This window comes from Branchiostoma floridae, chromosome 10, assembly GCF_000003815.2.
Source record: "Branchiostoma floridae strain S238N-H82 chromosome 10, Bfl_VNyyK, whole genome shotgun sequence".
Classification (NCBI taxonomy): domain Eukaryota; kingdom Metazoa; phylum Chordata; class Leptocardii; order Amphioxiformes; family Branchiostomatidae; genus Branchiostoma; species Branchiostoma floridae.
In genome coordinates this window covers 12,842,156-12,862,494 of record NC_049988.1, presented here as the reverse complement: position 1 = coordinate 12,862,494, position 20,339 = coordinate 12,842,156, and the positions used below count along the sequence as shown (strand labels likewise).

General features: G+C 39.9%; 1 protein-coding gene across 1 annotated transcript; it reads left to right on the top strand.

Annotated features, from left to right (window-relative positions):
- The first annotated feature begins 5,967 nt into the window (after positions 1-5,967).
- On the top strand, positions 5,968-19,978 carry LOC118424902 (melanopsin-like). Its single transcript, XM_035833709.1, has 3 exons — positions 5,968-6,753; positions 15,926-16,917; positions 19,584-19,978. Exons 1-3 carry the CDS (start codon positions 6,464-6,466, stop codon positions 19,976-19,978), a joined length of 1,677 nt encoding a protein of 558 aa, XP_035689602.1. The 5' UTR covers positions 5,968-6,463.
- Positions 19,979-20,339: the final 361 nt, after the last annotated feature.

The following is a 20,339-nucleotide window of genomic DNA, read 5'->3' as shown; positions in this document are numbered from 1 at the left end:
AGCTTTTTAACCGCATTGCTTCAATGAAGCTAATGTATTATGGAGGTTTTTCAATTTTACTTCTTTTTTTTCTATTTTGCTTTTAAGCAGACGGGGACAATGTTGCACTGTACTCTTGTTAATAACTTATATTAACAGTGCCACATACACAACTCAGGTAGAAGGTAAAGGTAGTCTTTTCTTTTACCTCCCCGACCGAAGTCAGGTACCCATTTTTACACTTTGTTGAAGTGAGGAAGGTCGTGTCAAGTGCCTTTCCCAAGAGCTCAACGCCGGGGGCACGGCGGGTAGCGAACTCGGGACCTCTACATTCTGAGCAGAACGCTCTACCAATTACGCCACACGCGATATTATGGAGTTTTTACTATGGTCTAGCATTGTGATGGATTAAACGTACTTCTAGAAGCGTTTTACTTGAAAACAGGGTGCCAACACTCAATGTCATTCTTTCTACTATATCATCATTACAATATATTGGTGAAAGCTATTTGTGCATAAAGTGGTGCCATTCTCTGTTTTAAGAAAAGCCCATTGGCCGCACAGTTGTTATGTGGAAAACACACCAGGTAAAGGAACCTTTTTGAGGCGTGGGTCAGTGGGTTGTTATGTTCTGTTATCCGCTGTCGCTGCTCTGCAGATGACCTACGCAAGCCTGACCTCGTCTCCTTCTCTCTCGCGAGATCGAGACTAGGTCACTCTCCGTGAACAAGATGGACTGTCAGCCGGGAAAAATTTGCTAGTATTTACCTTACCTTTTAAAAAAGCCATTGCTTGAAGAACATTTGGAGTAACTTTAGCCACTCAGTCTTTCAACGTATTGCAACAGGCCGGGGAAGAGGGATGACTAGTCCACTGGTAGTAATGTGCGTGAAACCATTATACCCCTTATTATGAATTCTGAGTACTCATTACAGAAAGCAGTATGTACCAATTCTAATCTCCATGGTATGGCTCAGCTGGGTCGTAAAGAAAGCTCTCTACTCCGGTTTATTCAATTCAATTGCGCAAGCTATTAATGATCCGAATGGTAGAAAATATATGTCCATTAACTTGACAACCGATAGAATTATGGATGCAATTTGCAAACTGTTTCATTTTTCTCTGTGTCGAACTCTCATTTGTCAAAGACAATAGTTCAACCTGGTAGGAACAGTGAAAAAAGTTCAATAGAGTGAAGGTATAGCAAGCAGTAAATATGGTTTATCCTTTATCTCTGTTAGAACTAGAATGGCATTGACAGACATATCCGGATATAGATAAAATTGCAGCTAAGATGCATTTTAAGTTAGGGAATACTGAATTCAAATATGCCTTAATTATTCTTTTTTGCTGTGTACGTAGGATTGATATACCATCTGCCAAGCAGCCAAACAACCAAGCAAGAAAGCAGGCAACTAATTACATGATCGTTCTTCAACCAACCAAATAAACAAATAAACAAAAAAGAAACAACGAAGTAGTAAACAATATAGGGCAATTCATTACTTTCAAATGACGACAGTAGGGGTAATTAAACGAAATGACCAATATATATCTTTATTGAATGCTGCGTAGCATCCATTAAAAAATTGACGTCAGAAACGATGACTTACTTATTGTGCAAGCACCATAATTGAAATAAATTGGATAGGTGGAAATTTCAATAAAGCATGGCCGCTTTATTACGTTCACATATCATGTAATCAGTTACAATTATATGAACATCTGTTCTTACATACTAATGCTGAGTATTATTTGTATGGATTGACTAATCATCTAATTCGATTAATTTGGTACAGAATGGATGGAAGCCAATTCGTAATTGTGTGTGATTGGAACAAATGCGTAGTTCCTACGTGTAAATCGGATGCGGCATAGACGGTTAGTAATTTTCTGTCTACTATATAAAACGATGATCTTTATTTGCATGTTCCTGCCAAAGTGGGCTAAGTGCAGCAAATCCCATGGTGGGATACTAAAGACTAAGAACAAGTACATGTAACGTTACTATTACAGTTGAATAAACAATACATCTTGAGCTATGCTATCACTATATCTAACGTTTACATGCCTCTTCCCTTTTCTTAAAACATGTGTATACGAACTCACAGAGTTTTTGTTTTACAGTGTTGTCTGTGGTTGTCATTATACGTACAAACAGGTTGTCGTTAGTTAACTGTTTACATAATGTATCTACAATTAGAGCACTGGTAACACGAGTAATGGCGTCAGATGGCCAAGAGGTCAGGCAACGAGATTCTATTCCTGGCATTCCTGGCTAGACGTTGTTTATTGTCTATTGTTCATTGACTCCTTAAGTTGTTGAAAGCTTTTCACAGTCTGCAACATCTACTATTCTTGGAGTAATCATTACACATAACACGTGGATGCAAAACATTCACAACATATAACATGTCATTCAAAATATCATTTAAAAACGCATGTGCCTTATCAAATACCTCATGTGCCATTAGCTGAGCTTTGCATGTGTTTCACTAGCTGCTGTCTTAACATCTTAGATGTACTCACAGTTTGTAACTCATGTGATAATTAGTTACATTCGGATGTTGCTCCATATGTGAAGGATTTCTTGAGACTATTTGTTTCTCAGTTCTAAAGTTTTTCCGTGTTGTATGTCTCGTATGGTAGCTGTGCTGGTTAGATACCAGATGTAGTTTACAGTTCAATGATGGTGTTCTTTGGAAAGGTAAGTATCTAACACCACTTAAACTCACTACATCCTGGTATAAAATGTGTACGTGGCGTTGTTTTGGAGATAAAGGGCCGTAAAAAGGATATGACTATGAGTCGTTCCATTATTTGATTAGGATCACCGTGACAAAAACAAGCATAGTTCATTAATGAAAGCAAGTACTAATAGATCCCTGTTGGAACAAACTCAATTTCCCGAAGCGGTTACTCTATATATAGATTGACATTTAATTAAATTTGCCATGAAATATTGGCCCCGTGATATGTGTCATAACAATTTAATCAAAACGCACCGGGATAGCTAACTATAAGTAATATATTGTTGACACAAACAATTAGATACTAGATTGACAGTTTTTATATTAGAGAATAGAAAAAGGACAAGAGCTAAGCATACCTAGTCTGCATTCATGATTTACTCTTTAACGCTATCGAATCCATAACAGGAAATTAAACTCGAGACGGGGGTCGATATCGACTTTCGGTGACATTTGACCCCTTGCTGACATCACACAGCGATTGGATTGGACAGCTGATGAAGACTCAGCGATTTTAACTAAGCGAATTAGACTGATCAATGAGTCATATTGATCATATTATGACGAGGAGAGAAGTAGCCAGACCGTATCCGCCATATTCCTCCAGCTCTGCAGAGAGGCTAAGTGACCTGGGATAGGTCAAAAGGTCACGTGATACGAGGGTGATTTAGATGGTGGGGCGACGATTTTTCACCTTGAGCGAGTCGGTCGAAAATCCCAATTTGTGTTGGAGAACATTTTGTCTCTTCTTAAGAACTCTAGATTTTCCTAATGTAGAAATTAATTTCAGTTTGTGTCATCATCACGAATGTTTGAGGTGTGCCCTTAGCAGTCCATGTAATTTTGTTTCCGGGAATTTTTGGTCGCCAATCAATGAAATCCAATAAAGACAAATGTAATGATTATAACATTAGATTAAAAGTTAAGCCAGATAAGCCATATATTGAAAGGTATTGAATAAAAAAATATATGCTAGGCGTAATTGGAACCTTTACTTTCGAAAGATGCAATTGGAGCCTAACCTCTGCTTTGAGAGCAGCTAAGTACTCCCAGGTTGTATAACACAGAACACCATACATTATGCAACAGATTTTCAAAAAACAACCTAGTGCCTAACCTCTGCTTGGAAATCAGCTAATTCGCCCATCCGGCTAAAGCTTAATGCGACAGCTGTGGATTGTACCACAACTTCATAATGGGGGTGTCGGTCTACAGCTTAAATCCTAAAAAAAAGTAATCTACGGTGTCTACAATTACCGGGCTTTGTCGGGACCTTAGTAACTTCTTACATGCCGACTTTTATACATTTAAAAGATCTTTAGTTATAGATTCAAAATCAAATAGCACAAACGTGGACGAAACAAACGTATGCCCCTTCATGGAGTAACAACATTTAGCCATAGTATTGAGATTTTTTACAGCAATATTATCAAACGATTTAAGTTAAAATAACTGGAAACGAAATCTGTAAAAACACATGTCTAATGCTCATTATGATTATATTAAACATTTATTTATTATTCCACCAAATCTAGTTATATAGGCTTTATCCATAACTCGATTTACTATGTCCGTGACTTTCGACAAATATATGTTTTTTTTAATGATTTACTACTCTTCATGGAAATGCACAGACACATTTGCACCGTAGCAAAAGGGTAAAACGATTAGATTACTGTAAAGGCCGTTCGTAACATACAAACTAGCAATGGAAACACCGTCGCCTTTATTGACAGTAAGCCGGAAGCCACCTACAGCTGACTGAGCAAGAGTGCTACAGATGGACAGAACAGTCACTTTCGATAGTGCAGGTGTGATCAAATTTCATTGATCTAATCGTATATATCTACCCTCTCGATACGTAGCACTTCTGTATTGATAAGTATTAAATGCTATTAATGCATGTCAGTGTTTAATAATATGTAATAGCTTTTATTGCACATCCATGCTCTATCGGGCTAAGTACAGGCATATTTCAGGTGCTGGATTAAGATAACAATGAGAACAGCTCCAGTACATATTATAAGTGCTAAACACCGTGACCATTTGATTTGGGCTTAGTTGGTAAGCATGCGTCTTCTAAGTAGCAGGTGCCTACAACACATTATAATTCGTATCATTTACACGTACGAGGCACTCAGACAAAGGGATAGGCGGAGAGAAGACAAAGCATAAAGTGTCATGATAGGGTACGAGACCACGAAAATAAAAACAACGCGAACATTTCTGTTTTTACAGTATACGATTGCCTTTTTTACACACAAACCTACTAATTTCAAATCACTCTTTTCTTTCGTATCATTGTAAGTTTTTCTTTTAGCGGAGAAATTTTCAATCTCTAATAAAGATTTATTGAAGAAGTACAGTTTTTTTTTTTATTCCACGAATTTACAATTAGCTTGATAAATTGCAACCAAGAGTTATTCCATTTTAATGACAACGAGGCCCAGGGCGATACGATGATTGATAATTCCTGTAACAGCCAATCAGAGAGCTCATTCATATTTCCTCAAATGGCCAAGCAGCTGCATCTCTTTTCTGTTTCAGTTTGTGTTTTGTGGACAGTCACCCGGTCTTGCGTGCAACGGATGCGGTTTCGATACCGGCCGGGACTTGCCATCGGTATAGAACATCAGCTGTCTACGGAGAGAGCTCGTTCACATCACTTAAAGAAGATTTACGTGCATATGTAGCCCCTGTCGCTCGTACAAGTCAAAATCCTTTCCGGAGGTCTGTCGGTACAGGTTTTTTGAACGTCTACTATGTAGCTTGCGTAAAGTACTGATCTGATTTCACTTTTGGAACGGCAAGTTGAGAGAGACGAGCTACAACAGGACTCAGGGTTAAGCTCGTAATGGATTCAAGGCGGCACGCCTAGACCTGTTTGCTTCAACCACGCTTTTCGGATGCGACTGTCTTAGTTGGCGATGCATGCCATCAGGCGAGATGTACCTAGCTCACTTTGTGGGATCAGGAGATATTAAGGACCATCCTACAGGTACGTGACCAGGATAGGATACTGTCTTTTGAAGTCGAGAAGAGAATACAAAAGAAATGTACTCTTCAGATGGAAGAGAACACGAATAAGGAAGTGCTACGTTGACAGAAGAAGTCTAACATACTGGACAAAATAACTACTGTTTAATCAGCACTAAGGACAGTTCTTAATGGATAAACACTAGAAACGTAAACTATGTACTATTGGACGTTCTCCTTGCCACCGACACTTGCTAAAATACAAGCCTTACTAACATAGAGCACACAAGGGACCTGTGTAACGCTTGTACGAACTTTGTATCAGTATTCTGCTCTCGTTTTGCGTTATGCCATATAGGGTGATGCAAGCCTAAGAAGAAGCGGACGTTTGGACATTTACTCCACTATTTCGAACTGTACGTACGGGTATGCCCGGACTGTATGAGTCCCATTGCGGCACGTACACGCATAACGGTGCTAAGTAGGGGCTTCGTAGGACTTCGCACTGTGTTTCAAGCCTGCCTGGCGACTACCAATCGAATCGTTGAGCTCCTGAATATTCGATTTTTCTTCCCACCACTCGTATAAGTAATGGAGCGTGACATCGTGGATGTAGAACTGTCGTCAATCTAGACTTCACTCATTGCGTGCGCTGTTGGAGTAGACTTTTATTATCAGATACAGGATCAAAACATCAGCTCGTGTGGCTAGTCAATAGATCGTCTTCGTAGTACGTGTACGGACAGCAAGCGGGCACGATGTCAGGAAACTACGGGGAGGTGTTCAACTACACCTGGGAGTACTACGAAGTCGACTGGGCACTGTTGTCGACATTCGGCGTGTTCACTGCCCTGCTGAATTTCTTCTCCATTGGTATAAACATCGTGTTGGTGACTACGTTTGTCCGGTGTAAGGTGCTACACCGTGCTAATAACGTGTTTATAGGACACCTGGCCGTTAGTGACTGTCTGGTGGCGTTGTCTAGAGGGCCGGCCGATGTAGTGGTCTTCGCGCTCGGTGGACGTTACGACAGGATGATTGTATGCGAGTAAGTACCAAATTTCTTATCTTAATCCTATTTATTTTTACAGACAACAATAGAAATATCACAATACACGCTAAATCTCTGAAAAGCGCATTCTTTTGTCTACAAGTATTGTATAACAAAACATTATCAATTTTTAGGAAACAATTATCTTTAACATACCTGTTCTTATAGATGAAATTATAGATCTTGAAAGACACCCTAAATATAAATAACTTTAATTTTTCTCTACGTGGATTAACCATACGAATGAATCCATGTTTACATGAGTAATGTGACAAAATGTTTGCAATATATACGGAACAATAAGATGTCCACAAAGATTTGTGCAGAATTTTGGGACCCTCATGCATTGACAAACTGTATACTACATTACAATTGAAGATGTTTTCTTTTATTTACTTGTATTCTGTAACGGCTGTAACGAAACTCCATTTCGTTTTTTAAATTTTTTTATGAAATGAAAATAGTACGGTACGCTTAGATGACATCAGACATTTGTGCAGAATTTTGAAAGCTTAATGCAGAATTTTGACAAACTGTATACAACATTTTTTTTCCTTTATTTATTTGTTTTTTTTTTGTAACATGATGTATAAGATGATGTTCCATTGTTGATCTTCTAAAAAACGCTTTTTCTCTGTAACGAAACTTTTGGGAATTTCCAGGTTTCATAGAGATTTTAAATGAAAGATGGTACGGTACACAGCTTGGAAGGATAGATAAATGTTCTTGCAACATGTGTAGATAGACATAGGCATATTTAACATTCTACACACATAGATGTCTGAAAAGTCCTTTTCATGCACCGAGCTGAGTGATTCGATGGGGTGTTCACCAGACTAGTTCAGAGACCGGACCATGTTCATGATCAAGATAAAAACTGTATATGACTGTATGAATTATTGTTCCATCTCTTCTCCTTTCACATTGCTGACAGTGCTCTTATCCTATGTATTACGACTGTTTCCTGATATTGTGGATTCCGGCTACATGTGGCAACTCTTACTCATCGCTTTCTTTCTATCGCAGTCTGTCTGTACCTCTCTCTCTTTGTCTACCTCCGTTTCTGTCTGTCTACTAGTATATCATTTTAGCTTTTTACTTCTTTCTATGTCTGTCTACGTCTGTCTATCTTTGTCTACATCTCTGTCTCTTTTTTTCTGCTTGTTTGATAGTCTCTCTTCGTCTACACACATCTACGTCTAATGCTTTCTATCTATCTACCTATCATTCTCTCTCTGTCGTTCTCTTTGTCTGTCTACAACTTTCTATCTCTGTCTACTTTATCCCTATCTTTATACCTCGTTTACCCGTCTACAACTTTCTATCTTTATCTCCATCAGCGTAACTCTCCGTTTCATCTCTCGATCACCTTTCTACCTTACTCTGCCTCTGTCTATCTGTCTTATTTCTTTTCTATCTAAATCTTTGTACCTCTTTTTGTCAGTCTAAATACGTTCCTGCTTACATATTTTTTTATCTCTCTATATATACCTTTCTGTCTCTTTCTACCTCTCTGTCACCCCTGTCTACAATCTCTTTCTCTGCCTACCTCTTTTACATCTGTCTCTTTCTCTGTCTTTCTGTATCTATACCTGTCTCCTATTTCTACTTTCCCCTCTCTCTGACTTCCTCTCTCTTTCATTCTGTCGCGCTCACTATTTCTCTTCAAGTGTACGCACTCTAACAAAATACAGAATATGCTGAAATGAGATTTTCACAATGTTCACGGAAGAAATATCTCTCAAAGTCTATTTTTTCCTTGTCACATTTCTCCCAAATGGCTTCCCCCGCCAAGCAAATGTGCCATAATTCAATTTCTCTACAATCTTTATGACTTTCCTCTCCCTTGGACAGGCACGAAGCTGATCAGATTTCAGACTTAGGTGGTTTCTTGGAACGGATACCAGAATTTTCTTCGCTCATAAGTCAAGCATTCGCACGAAGCTGATCTAATAGAGTTACTACCCGTAACTTACGGAATACGTAGAGTACTGGAAATACCGTAAATGTGCAAATTTGTGCGATAATATCTTTCATTTTTTTCACGAACATACTGCCTGATTTCTGTAGTGATCAAAACATTGTCTAGAGTGCAAACTTAGAGATAATTCAAGCATTAGTTTTACCGTGCCATGAAGCATAAATGCTGCAAAAATAAGAAAACGCACAGTAAATGAAGCAAAAATAACGCCTGTCTTATTGCATCATACCTACATGTTAACCAGATGTGAACGGAATAATACCAAAGATGCTATCTTATCTGTACACATACACATGTGGCATTACTAAGTCCTAACCATCCAACAAATGTGGGACCCGGTGTAGCGCTAAATATTTGCCCCGCTATATATTTGCTACATGTGGTAGTGTGCGTGCGTTGGGTTAGGTTTACTGTTAGGATAAGGGTTCAGTGTAAGGTTTAGTACTAGCAGTAGAGTTATCATTAAGGCTAGGGTTTAGGTTTGAGATTAGGGATGGAGTAAGCCTGAAGAGCGGGACCCTTCCTCCCAAAATTTCCTCACAAATATGCCAAATTTAGAGCTTTTGTTCAATATCAATATCATAGTTTTTCTCTTAGATTTACTCAAAGAGAAAGATGAAGAATCAAATTCCTTTTGGTCTTGTAGCTAAAATGAAATATTTTCATGCTAACTTAGTAAACACAATTATCTTGCTTCAGAACTATTTCTTTGTAGACACAATAGCTAGAGAGAAACGCAAAATAAACAGCTGTGTCCATTTAGCCCATTAAAACGTGTGTGTATAGACAATCACATTCAAGTCACTTACTCTAAAACTCAACGACAAATGTCAAAGAGAAGCTCAGCCGGAATGGTACTTAGTTAAGCTATAATGATCCAAACATAAACCCCTGAAACGGCATAACTTATTCATAAGGTTTACAAAATAATCCACACCATAAAAATTGGATTACCGGTAAATCTAACATTTACAGCACGCAACTGCAAAAGATGGCTCTAGGTTTAGTTGTTTGGTGTGTTAAGCTAAGGGCACAACCCGCCATACGTGCAATTTGTCTGTACGTTTTTTTGGAGGCAACGTATTTTTGAAAACGTTCAGGTTGTACAGGGCAGGCGCGTCACCCGTACTGGCACGTACGGGGCAAATCCGCAGCCCGTTGGCACACAAAGTTTTGCCTGCACGTAAAGTTCCACACCGTGTCTGCGTGTTCCAACATCCGTCGGACATCAGACGAGTTCGTACGGAGGCGGTACTTGCCACATTACGATCTTAAAAGATTGCCCACGTTTTGGCACGTAGACAGCACGTATTGTGCACGGTTGTGACCTTAGCTTTAAGCATTCTTACTACTTACGTATAGTGTCTCATGCATTATTCTAAAGGCCAATTCAATGTTTTTCAAGTTTTTTTTTTTTTCGAAAATTGGACTAAAGATAAGTCGAACGTTTACTTACCATATTGTTAAGGAAATTTTGTTGAGCTCTTAGTTTAGTGGTGAACATTTCATTGTCACTATTTGTTAGTACATTTACTGCATTCTAAATAACCGTTATAAAACATAAATGTATGAAGTTTCCGTTTTGGGCACGCGAATACAATGCGAAATAAAGTATATTGATGTATTGCTAGTGTATACCTAATTAGCCCTGTCCTTGGTACTGTTACAACAGTAGCTATAGCAAATGATTTTCCTCTGGATATAAAGGTGAAAGGTAAGTAAATGTAGTTCCATAGCCTTTTGTTGAGACAGAAAGGTCAGTGGGTTGTCACCCAATGTGAGTAGGGCATGGCATAAGAAGGCGGATCATATCCCTTTCCTTTCTCTGTCTTGTACCTTGCAAACTAAAGCCATGTACCCATTTTACACCGGGTTGGAAATAGGAACGTCGTGTTAAATTCCTTTCCCAAAGACACATAATCGTTGGTATGCAAAACGATTCGCATACAGGAAAATTGGCTAAGATATGGTGTTTGGCTAATACCCCCAAGATCTCTGTCTTCTAAGCCGAACACCATAGCTTTTAAGCCAGCATCACGCCACCGATATATTGTAATGTTGCTTAATTTACGGTAGGGGTGGTTATTGGTACAGCAAATTCAGGAACAGGTACGGTATAGGTCCAGAGGATAAGGTCCATGTCTGAACCTAAACCTGCACCTCATATCTGTGAAAAATTGTGAATGAACGATACTGAAAACAATTGTCTATTTTGCTACAATGGAATCTGTTTGATGGAGTATCCTACCTTCGCGTAAACAACGCTAACTGTCTTGTTAAGTTAGACCGCCTTGACTGTACCAACGCTCTAAATTCTCCCCTACTTCGCTCTTTGAATTCTTAATAACAATAAGCCTCAAAACACGTGAACGCCTGACGCCATAATGTCGTTATAATCTGTTATTTTAGATAAAATTTCTAAATTATCCAACATCCAGACCACTGAAGCTTTTAGGTCCCGTTTTTCCGAACTGGTCCAACAAGGAAAAAACGGTTTGGTACCGGTGCACCGGTACCCACCGATATTTACATGATTTAAAACTTGCCATGCACTCAAAACTAGGTTGGTGTGCTACTCCAGAAGGACGGTTATACCAGCTATACAGATAACTATGGTATTGTCTGTGCATTCAAGCCTTGAGTTACATGAGGCCCTTCAGTCTGCCTAAACTATGTTAGAAGACTTGCCTCACGAGATGTCGTTACAGGCGTGTTTGTTCGGCTAAAGAGACCCTTTAAGGCCCTGATTAGAGATCGGGTTCGTGCCAGCTGCCGTTCCTTGAGTACAAAAACCCATTAGCTTTTCCCGGATCAAACGTTTCTATGTGCGCTTTGTGCGAACAGAAAAGGAGAAGTCCGGAACTACAGAACATCAAACAAAGAATCTTCCTCTCTGTCTCGCTTTCATGTCTATCACTGACTGGTTTCTCTTTTGTATGCTTCACAGCTGCCAAAACAAAATGGGTTAACGTTTTGTCATTCTTTATCAGTCAGAACATGTAGTGCCTCATAGTATGGCCAGCAGGTACCCATATGAGTAATGGTGATGTTGAAACTTGTTCTGAAATGGAACCCGTTCTACGTCCCTTCGGAAAGGGAAAAGTAGATTCAAACTGAATACCCTTCCCTGGATTCGAACCAGGGTCTGCGAGTTAGACTAACGTCATGAAGGCCCAGCAGGTCTGTTTACGGAAACGAAACTTTAAACTAAAAGGAAGAAATGAAAACTAATAAAATATACAAAAAATATTGCACACGTACGACCTCCTTACGCCTTACGTAGTTTGGTGTCTTTTATATCATACTTTTCGTTCCCTGAAGCTGCCTCGGGCCCCGGTTCGTAAATATGACTTTGGGCCTAATTTTCAAACGCACCAGTTTCCGTACGGGATGAAGTCTGGACTGAGCTCCGGAACCACAATTTTTTCCCAGTGGAGTGATATCGAGTGGTACCCCTTGGTACCACCTACGATTAAGTCATGGGGTCTTTTTTTTTTTGTACAGGGCCCCGGGTTCATTTTAATTCCGACTTAATCTTAATCCGGTGCCCAGTCGGACCAAAAATTGCCCGAAAGTGTAACGAATAATACAGCCCGTAAAGTGCTGTAATAAGAATACCGCTCTTTTTTCTATTCAGGACCTAAGCCTAACCAACTAATTTTAACCGAAAGCTCGACTGTGAGGCTGCTACCAATTGAGCTACAGGGACAAGGTTGATGCTCGCGGAAATTGATGTCGTCCCTGTCTCTGCTTAATCTGTCTGTGTCTGCACCAATGTCCCACTGGACGCCATATCTCTAAAATATATTACCCTCTTAGCCAGAGGTGTACTACAAATGCTCTTAGTATGGCTTTGTAGACTTTGAATGAAAAATACACCAGAACATGCTACAATAATGTTGTACTGAAAATGAAGTTTATTCCACTTGCAAATGATATTAATTTCATACTTGTAACACCTTCATTGGATGTTGCACATCAAAGTAAATGCTGAATAGAAATGTAGTGACAACTGATATGATATTGACTCAGCTAAAAAGCTAAAACAGCTATAAAGCTGAAACATAGATGTATTTCTTATAAACTTCACGGCGTTTACAAAATTATACTGATTTCATATTCGTGTCACGTAAGTGTAATACGAACACGACAGTAATAAAGACATCTATAGTATGATTTACTAGCATATTACATTAATCAGTATCATGGGAAATATGTTATTACGATGTGCACTTCAAATAAATGGTAATACTATGAGAGCATGCAGTACAATTTAATATCAGTAGTGTCAATTCTTTCTCAACTCTTGAGTGGAAACTACATTTCCCTCTCGAGTTTTATTACAATTGGCTTTCTTTACCAAACCTGATACACTGGCATGCCTATTGATCACGTAAAAGGTTTCTTTTATAATGGTGTAATTTTGACCTTATAGCGTTTATGTACTTGAGAATTAAGAATTACGACGTTATCTTGTAGACAACATAGTTTTATATGACGCATAACATAACATAAACATATCTTTGTAACGCTTCTTGTGTGAGAGTTTGATCTCAACATACTACTACATCTCTTAGCTTGAACCAAAACTACTGAAACATGATTCCACCAACATGTTGGAGTCTTCATTTGCATTTTAGAGAATCGTAGCTCATAAGAGGTCAGCTAGGAATAAAAATCTTCTAACCCCCTTAAAAGCAACTACATGTATTGAACTCCTATAGCCGAAAGGAGAGAAAAAAAAGAAAGAATATTTTTAAGAAATTGCCGAAATAAGAGACAAATTAAATTTTCAATTCAGCCACGCTTCATTTAATTGCAAATAGGGAAACAACACGGCGGTTAGTACCTGCCTGTTTTGCTGACATGGACAGTGCAACAAAGCGCAAAGAACAGACTACCAAACATGTTGAAAACTCACCTATGATACAGAATGATGCTGTATGCTCTTTATTGCAACAATGTTTTAAAATGTAAAAAGAGACACCAATATGGCTGCCAGCACATTCCTTTTCCATTGATATGTAAAGTGATTAAAATAAAATAACTCTCTATATCGTATCTTCAAGAGTATACATCATATACGGTGTAAAGAAGTCCCTTCCTTTCTTATTTACATTCTGTTCCCATCGTTAACACAGAAAAATGCTGTCTATACTTGAGCGTCGCAATGTTGACATGCAAATATGGACACCAGCACTTGTCTGATTCATCGATATGGAGCGTGTGTGAAATCATTATCATGTATCACTCAGTGTTCACTATATGCAATATAGATTTTGCCTTCCAAAGCTTCCTATCTGATTCATATGCTGTCCCCGTAATCGCTAGTACAGGAATGAACGTAAAATCTTATATCAAAGTTGTTATCGCACCTTACTGACAACACAATACTCTTTCATTACCCTTTTTACAATGCAAACTAGACCACTAACCGTTCGTTTTATTACAGCTTGTTTATCTACAAGAGCAACTGCGAATAGAATTTATTTGGAGAATAAAGATAAAATCTACTTATTTTGTGGGATCGTTAAGAAAATGATGCTGATGCCGATAAAGGCCAAACTAGAAAAGGTTCGCAATAATGTCGGCTTTAGAACCACTTGTCCCCTGATCCTTTTTTGTTGCTATACATCTATCGTCCAGCGTTAATAGCATGTGTATGCCTTAGGGACTATGTTTCCAAAACGCATTGTGATTTCAATGCAAACTAGGCAAGCGTTCGTCTGTCAGTATATCAGTGCAACGGTTTGTCCAACGCGTGTCAAACTAGTACTAGATAATTGAGTTCAAAGTAGGATTATGCGTATTTTCTTATGATAGTAACATTGGATTTATCTACATTATTACTAAAGATCACCAACAGTCCTTGTTAATAAAATGATCAATCCATCGTATCTGTGACGCCATGTTTTATAGACAGAACACGTGACGTAAGCTGTAAAAAAGTTGGTAGCGCCCCCCGTCTCTATTGAGGGATGGTTGTATACTGTTCTAATGTATATGAACAGATTTCTTCATTGCCTCTTGCCAAAAAGTCTGTATCAAAGACGTTAAGCTTAAGTTTAACATATAAAGTTTGCAGATATAACTTCAAGGATTTGAAATACTTGCAATCTTCGGCACATGTCAATTTCATAAGATTGAAGAAGTCACTGTAAGAGCGAAACTTCAATTCCATCGCGTCTCTTTGTATCTATATGTAGCATGTTTAGGCTTGAGGCTCTTTCACTATCATGCACGCAGGTACAAATTGGTTTTGGTTCTTTTTCCCTTGATCTCGGCTTGGCAGAAAACCCCATGTACGATGTTAAAGAGATTTAGACGCACTGAGAAGATTGGATTTCCTCGTGTGCGAATGTAGTTTTGAATCATTTTCATGCACCCCGGGGTATGATAAAATGTGTTTTTGATTTTTGCTGGCGGGGGGTGTAGTTTCCTTTTGTTCTCATGTATTCCTTTTTCCGCGGTGCCTGCTTTGATGAATTCGCAAGAGTCAATTTACTCAGCTCCCCTCTGGGAGTAGAGATTCATAGACATTGGATACACAGAGTAAACAAGCACTATAAACGAGCATGAACGACACTGTTACTATACAGGTGGTCTTTCATGGCTAGACTTCGATATTGCAAAAAACGGGGGCGTTAGATATGGCCTGAATATCAATCTTTTACGACCCATGGTCTCATATACTAGGCCAGCAGCTTGTACTTATTAAGTGACGGCCCTTGCGTACTGGCATGCGATCCGTTCCGTTGTGTTATCCATGGCAAGCCGTCAGCCAATCAGATTTTCCTACAACTTTTGTTGAGGAGCCAATCATGCTGCTCCCTGAAACTATGCGGCTACGTGATTGGTAGGTAACTTCTATTCAGCAAAGCAGACTAACGTCTAGAATGAAAGTTAGAAGTTATAACGTGTTAGGTTTGGGACTGCATCAGTAAGCAGCGACACCTATGCTGCAGTACAATGTAAATTAGTCAAAATTCCCTTTAGATACTAAAGAGACAGACGGTCACCGAAAATAGAATGTCATGTACAAATTATTCAGTGACTCAAGAAGCTGACGTTTTTTGTTCGGTTTACCGGTTATGGAAAACTTACTTGTTACAGGCAAACACAAAACGATGACAAACAAAAAATGGTTTCAGAATTACGTAATTGACATCTTATTATCTTTTGCTGTAGATGGTGCTCGTTCTTCTCTACTCTCTTCACCGGCGTGTCTATATGTACAATGGGCATGATAGCCTATCAGCGCTACAATAGCATCGTACGACCCAAGGACAACTGCCTCAACAGCGTCAAGCGAGCCTTCATGGCCATCCCTGGGATATGGCTCTTCGGTTTAATGAGCGCCATCCCTCCTCTAGCAACGTGGAATATGGCGGACCATAACAACTCCATTGACGGCTACTATATCCCAGTGTGTTCTGTAACACCGGTTCCACGGACGTACACGTTTGCAGTTTACGTAGCCATCGTTGCTCTCTTCGTTCCCTTCGTGGCCATGCTCGTATTCTACTTCTTGATATACTGGGCCGTGCTCATGCACGGTAAGAAACTGGACAAGAACATCAAAGCTGTGCGAAAGAAGAAGAACAAGTATGCGAGAGTGGAAGGCAAAACGTGTATTCTGATGTGCATGGTTGTGATAACGTTTTCATTGACTTGGTTGACTTCTGGAGTTCTTACTTTCTCAGCGTCGCTTGTAGAAAATCACCAACCAGAATTCATGCTCTCTACTGGTTTGTTGAGTGCTTTGGCGACAGTTTGCGACCCTTTGGTCTACGTTTTTCAGAACCAGCTTTTCCGGTTGTGCGTCAAGCATATCGTCCTTTTGAAGGGTCCTGTGAATGACAAGGCTTATCTTAGAATAGAGACGGCTGCGAACAAAACCGTGGCGGGCCCGTTTACCACAACGACGAACACGTCAAATCGCAGACGACGCTATCCTCCAGGAGAACACCCCATCACGAAGGGTCTCCCACCGGCGTTTACCGTAGAAGAGCCGACGGAAGTGAAGGATGAGGCCGACGGTAAGCCGGAGTTGGCGAGGACGGACTCGTGGGGAAGGAAAGGGTCCCTGCCGCCGGTGGACCCCATCAAAGAACCCGAGCTGTTCGCGGAGATACAAAGACGGAGGTGGAGCACGCGGCGACTCTCTGTGGTCATCTTAGGTGAGGGTATTGTATTTCTCATCGAAAAGGAGACAATACATATAGATCCATGCAAAAGTACACGCAGATAGACAGACAAATGGACGGACATAGAAATATTCACTCTGGAACAGACAGACGATTAGAGAGAGGAAGCACCCCCCCCCCCACACACACACACAGACACTAGGAGAGAGAGGGAGACAGACAGACAGATACAAAAATATGCACAGAGAAACACACACACAGTGGCCGAGAGAAAAAAAGACACGCTCGGGGATAGAAAATGCCCTTTACGCTGGACAGAAAGACAGATAGACAGCAGACATATACAGATATACACAGAGAAGCAGACAGATATACACAGAGATATACAGAGAGAGAGAGAGAGAGAGAGAGAGAGAGAAAGCCCCCCCCCCCCGCCCCAAACACACACATTCTCACACAAGCACTGCAACTTTGAGAGAGAGGCATAGCACATGCGCACACACACACAGAAACATACGCAATCGCATACACATACAGGCAGAGAGAGATCGAAAAGGACAGAGAGAAAGAGAGAGAGAGAGAAAGAGAGAGAGGCGGAGGGAGAGGGACACACATAATTCCAGTAAAAATGGTAGGCATGACACAGCTTATACATTGATTAAGGTGCGCTCCCCGCCGCACTTGCGCCAAGCTTGCGTCACTGCGTTGTTAGTTCACTGCGTCACTGTTGTGTTATTTTCTACGATTTCTTTTCATCTAGATATTGCGTAATACATAATAGTATGACTTAGAAGACGACAAAATACACAAAATGAACGACAATTCGTTCTTCATCTCCGAAATTCGTTGATTATCTTCCGATCCCCGCAGTGACGCAAGCTTGACACAAGTGCGGTGGGAGCGCACCTTTAGAGACACCTCAGACTAGAATCTGGTCTTCCGAGAAGTACTCCAAACTCACATTTCACCTTTCTCCTATCAAGAAAGAAAATAAATCGACATTTCTGAGTGAGCTTTCCTATTGATGTCACTTGAAAAACAACGGAAACGAAAGGTCAACTCTTTCTAGCCGCAATGGTGATGTACAGCGTGGGAGTCTCTGACATTTCAAGTCCATGTTTTTCATACATACACTTAACAGTGTACTCTTTGTAGTACCGGATACATGGGCCTAGAGCACATGCTTTGAAGGAGATTACTAAAAAATGCCAGGTGGTTTACTCCACATTAGAAATCGATCAAGTCTTTGAAGGAGGTTTTAAAATCGTTCGAAACGGATTACTACAGAAATCCACCCCTTTGACCACAAGTTCTAAGCTTTTAACTTTAAGACCCAACTTGGTATCTGTCATTATCCCAGATACCGAACGATTGATGATGAAACCGAAAGTAGATAATGTTGATGGCAGAGAGATAATTATCGTGTAATAGTCGACTATCAACCCTAGTATCTATTATTACATACGAGGAATGATCAATAAGTTATCGGCCTCACCATAAACAATAAGCACAACTCAGATTTCAAAGCATAGATGTCAAGTAAAAAGTATTTTATGAACGTGTAGCAAATTTCGAATTATTGTGTGGGTCAACATGCGCTGCTGAAAGTCAGATACACACTTCTTTCAGCTTGAAATAGGAAACTAATCATTATGAAACATTTCAACAATGTCTTTTGGTAATGACAAAGAATTTACGGCCTGGGAAATTCGACTCACACATGTCTTATCACAGTACACCCTTTTTGTCTCGCCACTTACCGACTGATTTAAAAAAAAAAATGAATTCCTTGAAAGTAATGACTGCAATGATGCGAAATTTTGGGGATATCGATAAAAGGCTTCATACTACAAAGTTGTGCCTCTAAATTTGAGTTGTGCATATTTTTTTTCGGGGTGAGGCCGAAAACTTATTTATCTCTCCTCGTATATCAATGATAATGTGTATTATACAGCTTTAGTTAGTTGTATACGCTGGCTAGGAAAATTACTAATGATAAATAAAAAATTCAAAGGTTCATTTCGATACTTTAGTATGGAGCTAAACGCCCAATCTATATTCCTATTCATGAATGATCTTATGATCAATCGAGGGAAGTCAAACAGGTGTCACAGCAATTTCTCCCCTATTGATTTTTGGTCCCGGGGGACCGGATCAGGGGGTGGCGAAATCGCCATGACACCGGTATAAGGGGCTTACAGTCTAGAAATCGGACTTACAATATCAGTCGTTACTATTTGGGCCAATTTTTCTCCAAATCTTTCACCATCGTATCAACTAAAAAGCAAATAGAAAAGAACGGCTCTTTTGACGTTGATAGCACCGTTAAATTCTATTTGTTTTATATTGACCCATTTTTACCTCCATGAAAAATCATGGTTTTGTTTATAAGGTTTCTTTCTGTGTCTGTCTGTATGTCTTTGAGTGTTTACAGATATTTGTGGTCGACCAGCATAACTCAAGAACCCTGAATGGGCTACGATGGTTTTTGATATGCGGTAAGGCATTGGGAAGTTAATTTGTGTGTATTTTTTGTCCTGCACGGCCTTGGGTTTTTTTTTGGTGGCAGATAGCTTTTAATGCAAAGAAAAAAAATGATGCAAGTTTGCATCCAAGTCTCCTAGCAGACAATAGTTCATCGTTATTTTGCCTTCACTGTTTAATTGACTTTTACTTACACCTATACGTCGCCTTAACAGGTGAGCGTATAGACGAAGACGACCCAACCAGCTTCGACAGCAGTTGCGAGGGCAGTTTCCGCAGTGGAGACCGGAACGGCCATCGGGCTCTCCACCGCATCTCCGAGACCTCCAACAGCGGCGTAGAGGCGACCATCCCCGCCCAGAAACAACCTCGGAGCCGGCGCGGACCTAGGAAGCCGCACCGCTTCTCCGTTGGGGTGCCGTACTTTCACCGCCACACGGCTGGGAGGTTTGACGCCGAACAGAGACAGTCGGGGTACATCAGTGACTTCGCCCGGAGATGTAGCATCGGACGCCGCCCGTCCTACGAAGTCAGTATCGAACTAAACGTCACTCCCTTCGACTTGAAAACCAAAGAGAAACAAATGGCGACTAACGAAGAGGAGATCTGAGAAAAAAGGATTTTCTCAACACAATACTCAGCTTGAGAAGTAACAGGACTAAAATGATTTAAGTCAAATTTCAATGTTTTTATAAAAACAGTACGTATCCAGTCACTGAGCCGTTTAAATTTTCAATACACACCAAGACTGTATATTTGTTACTATCAACATCATTGGGTATTACTTTTGCACGTTTTTTTGTATTCAATTGACAAATTGTGCTACAGCTTTAGTATTAAGTCAACGTGGAGCCAACATTGCGTTAAAATTGAGCTAACATTTAGCTTACATTGAATACATGTAAACTATGAGTCAACATTGAGCCAACATTGATTCAACATTGAGCCAAAATTGAGCTAGCATTTAGCCA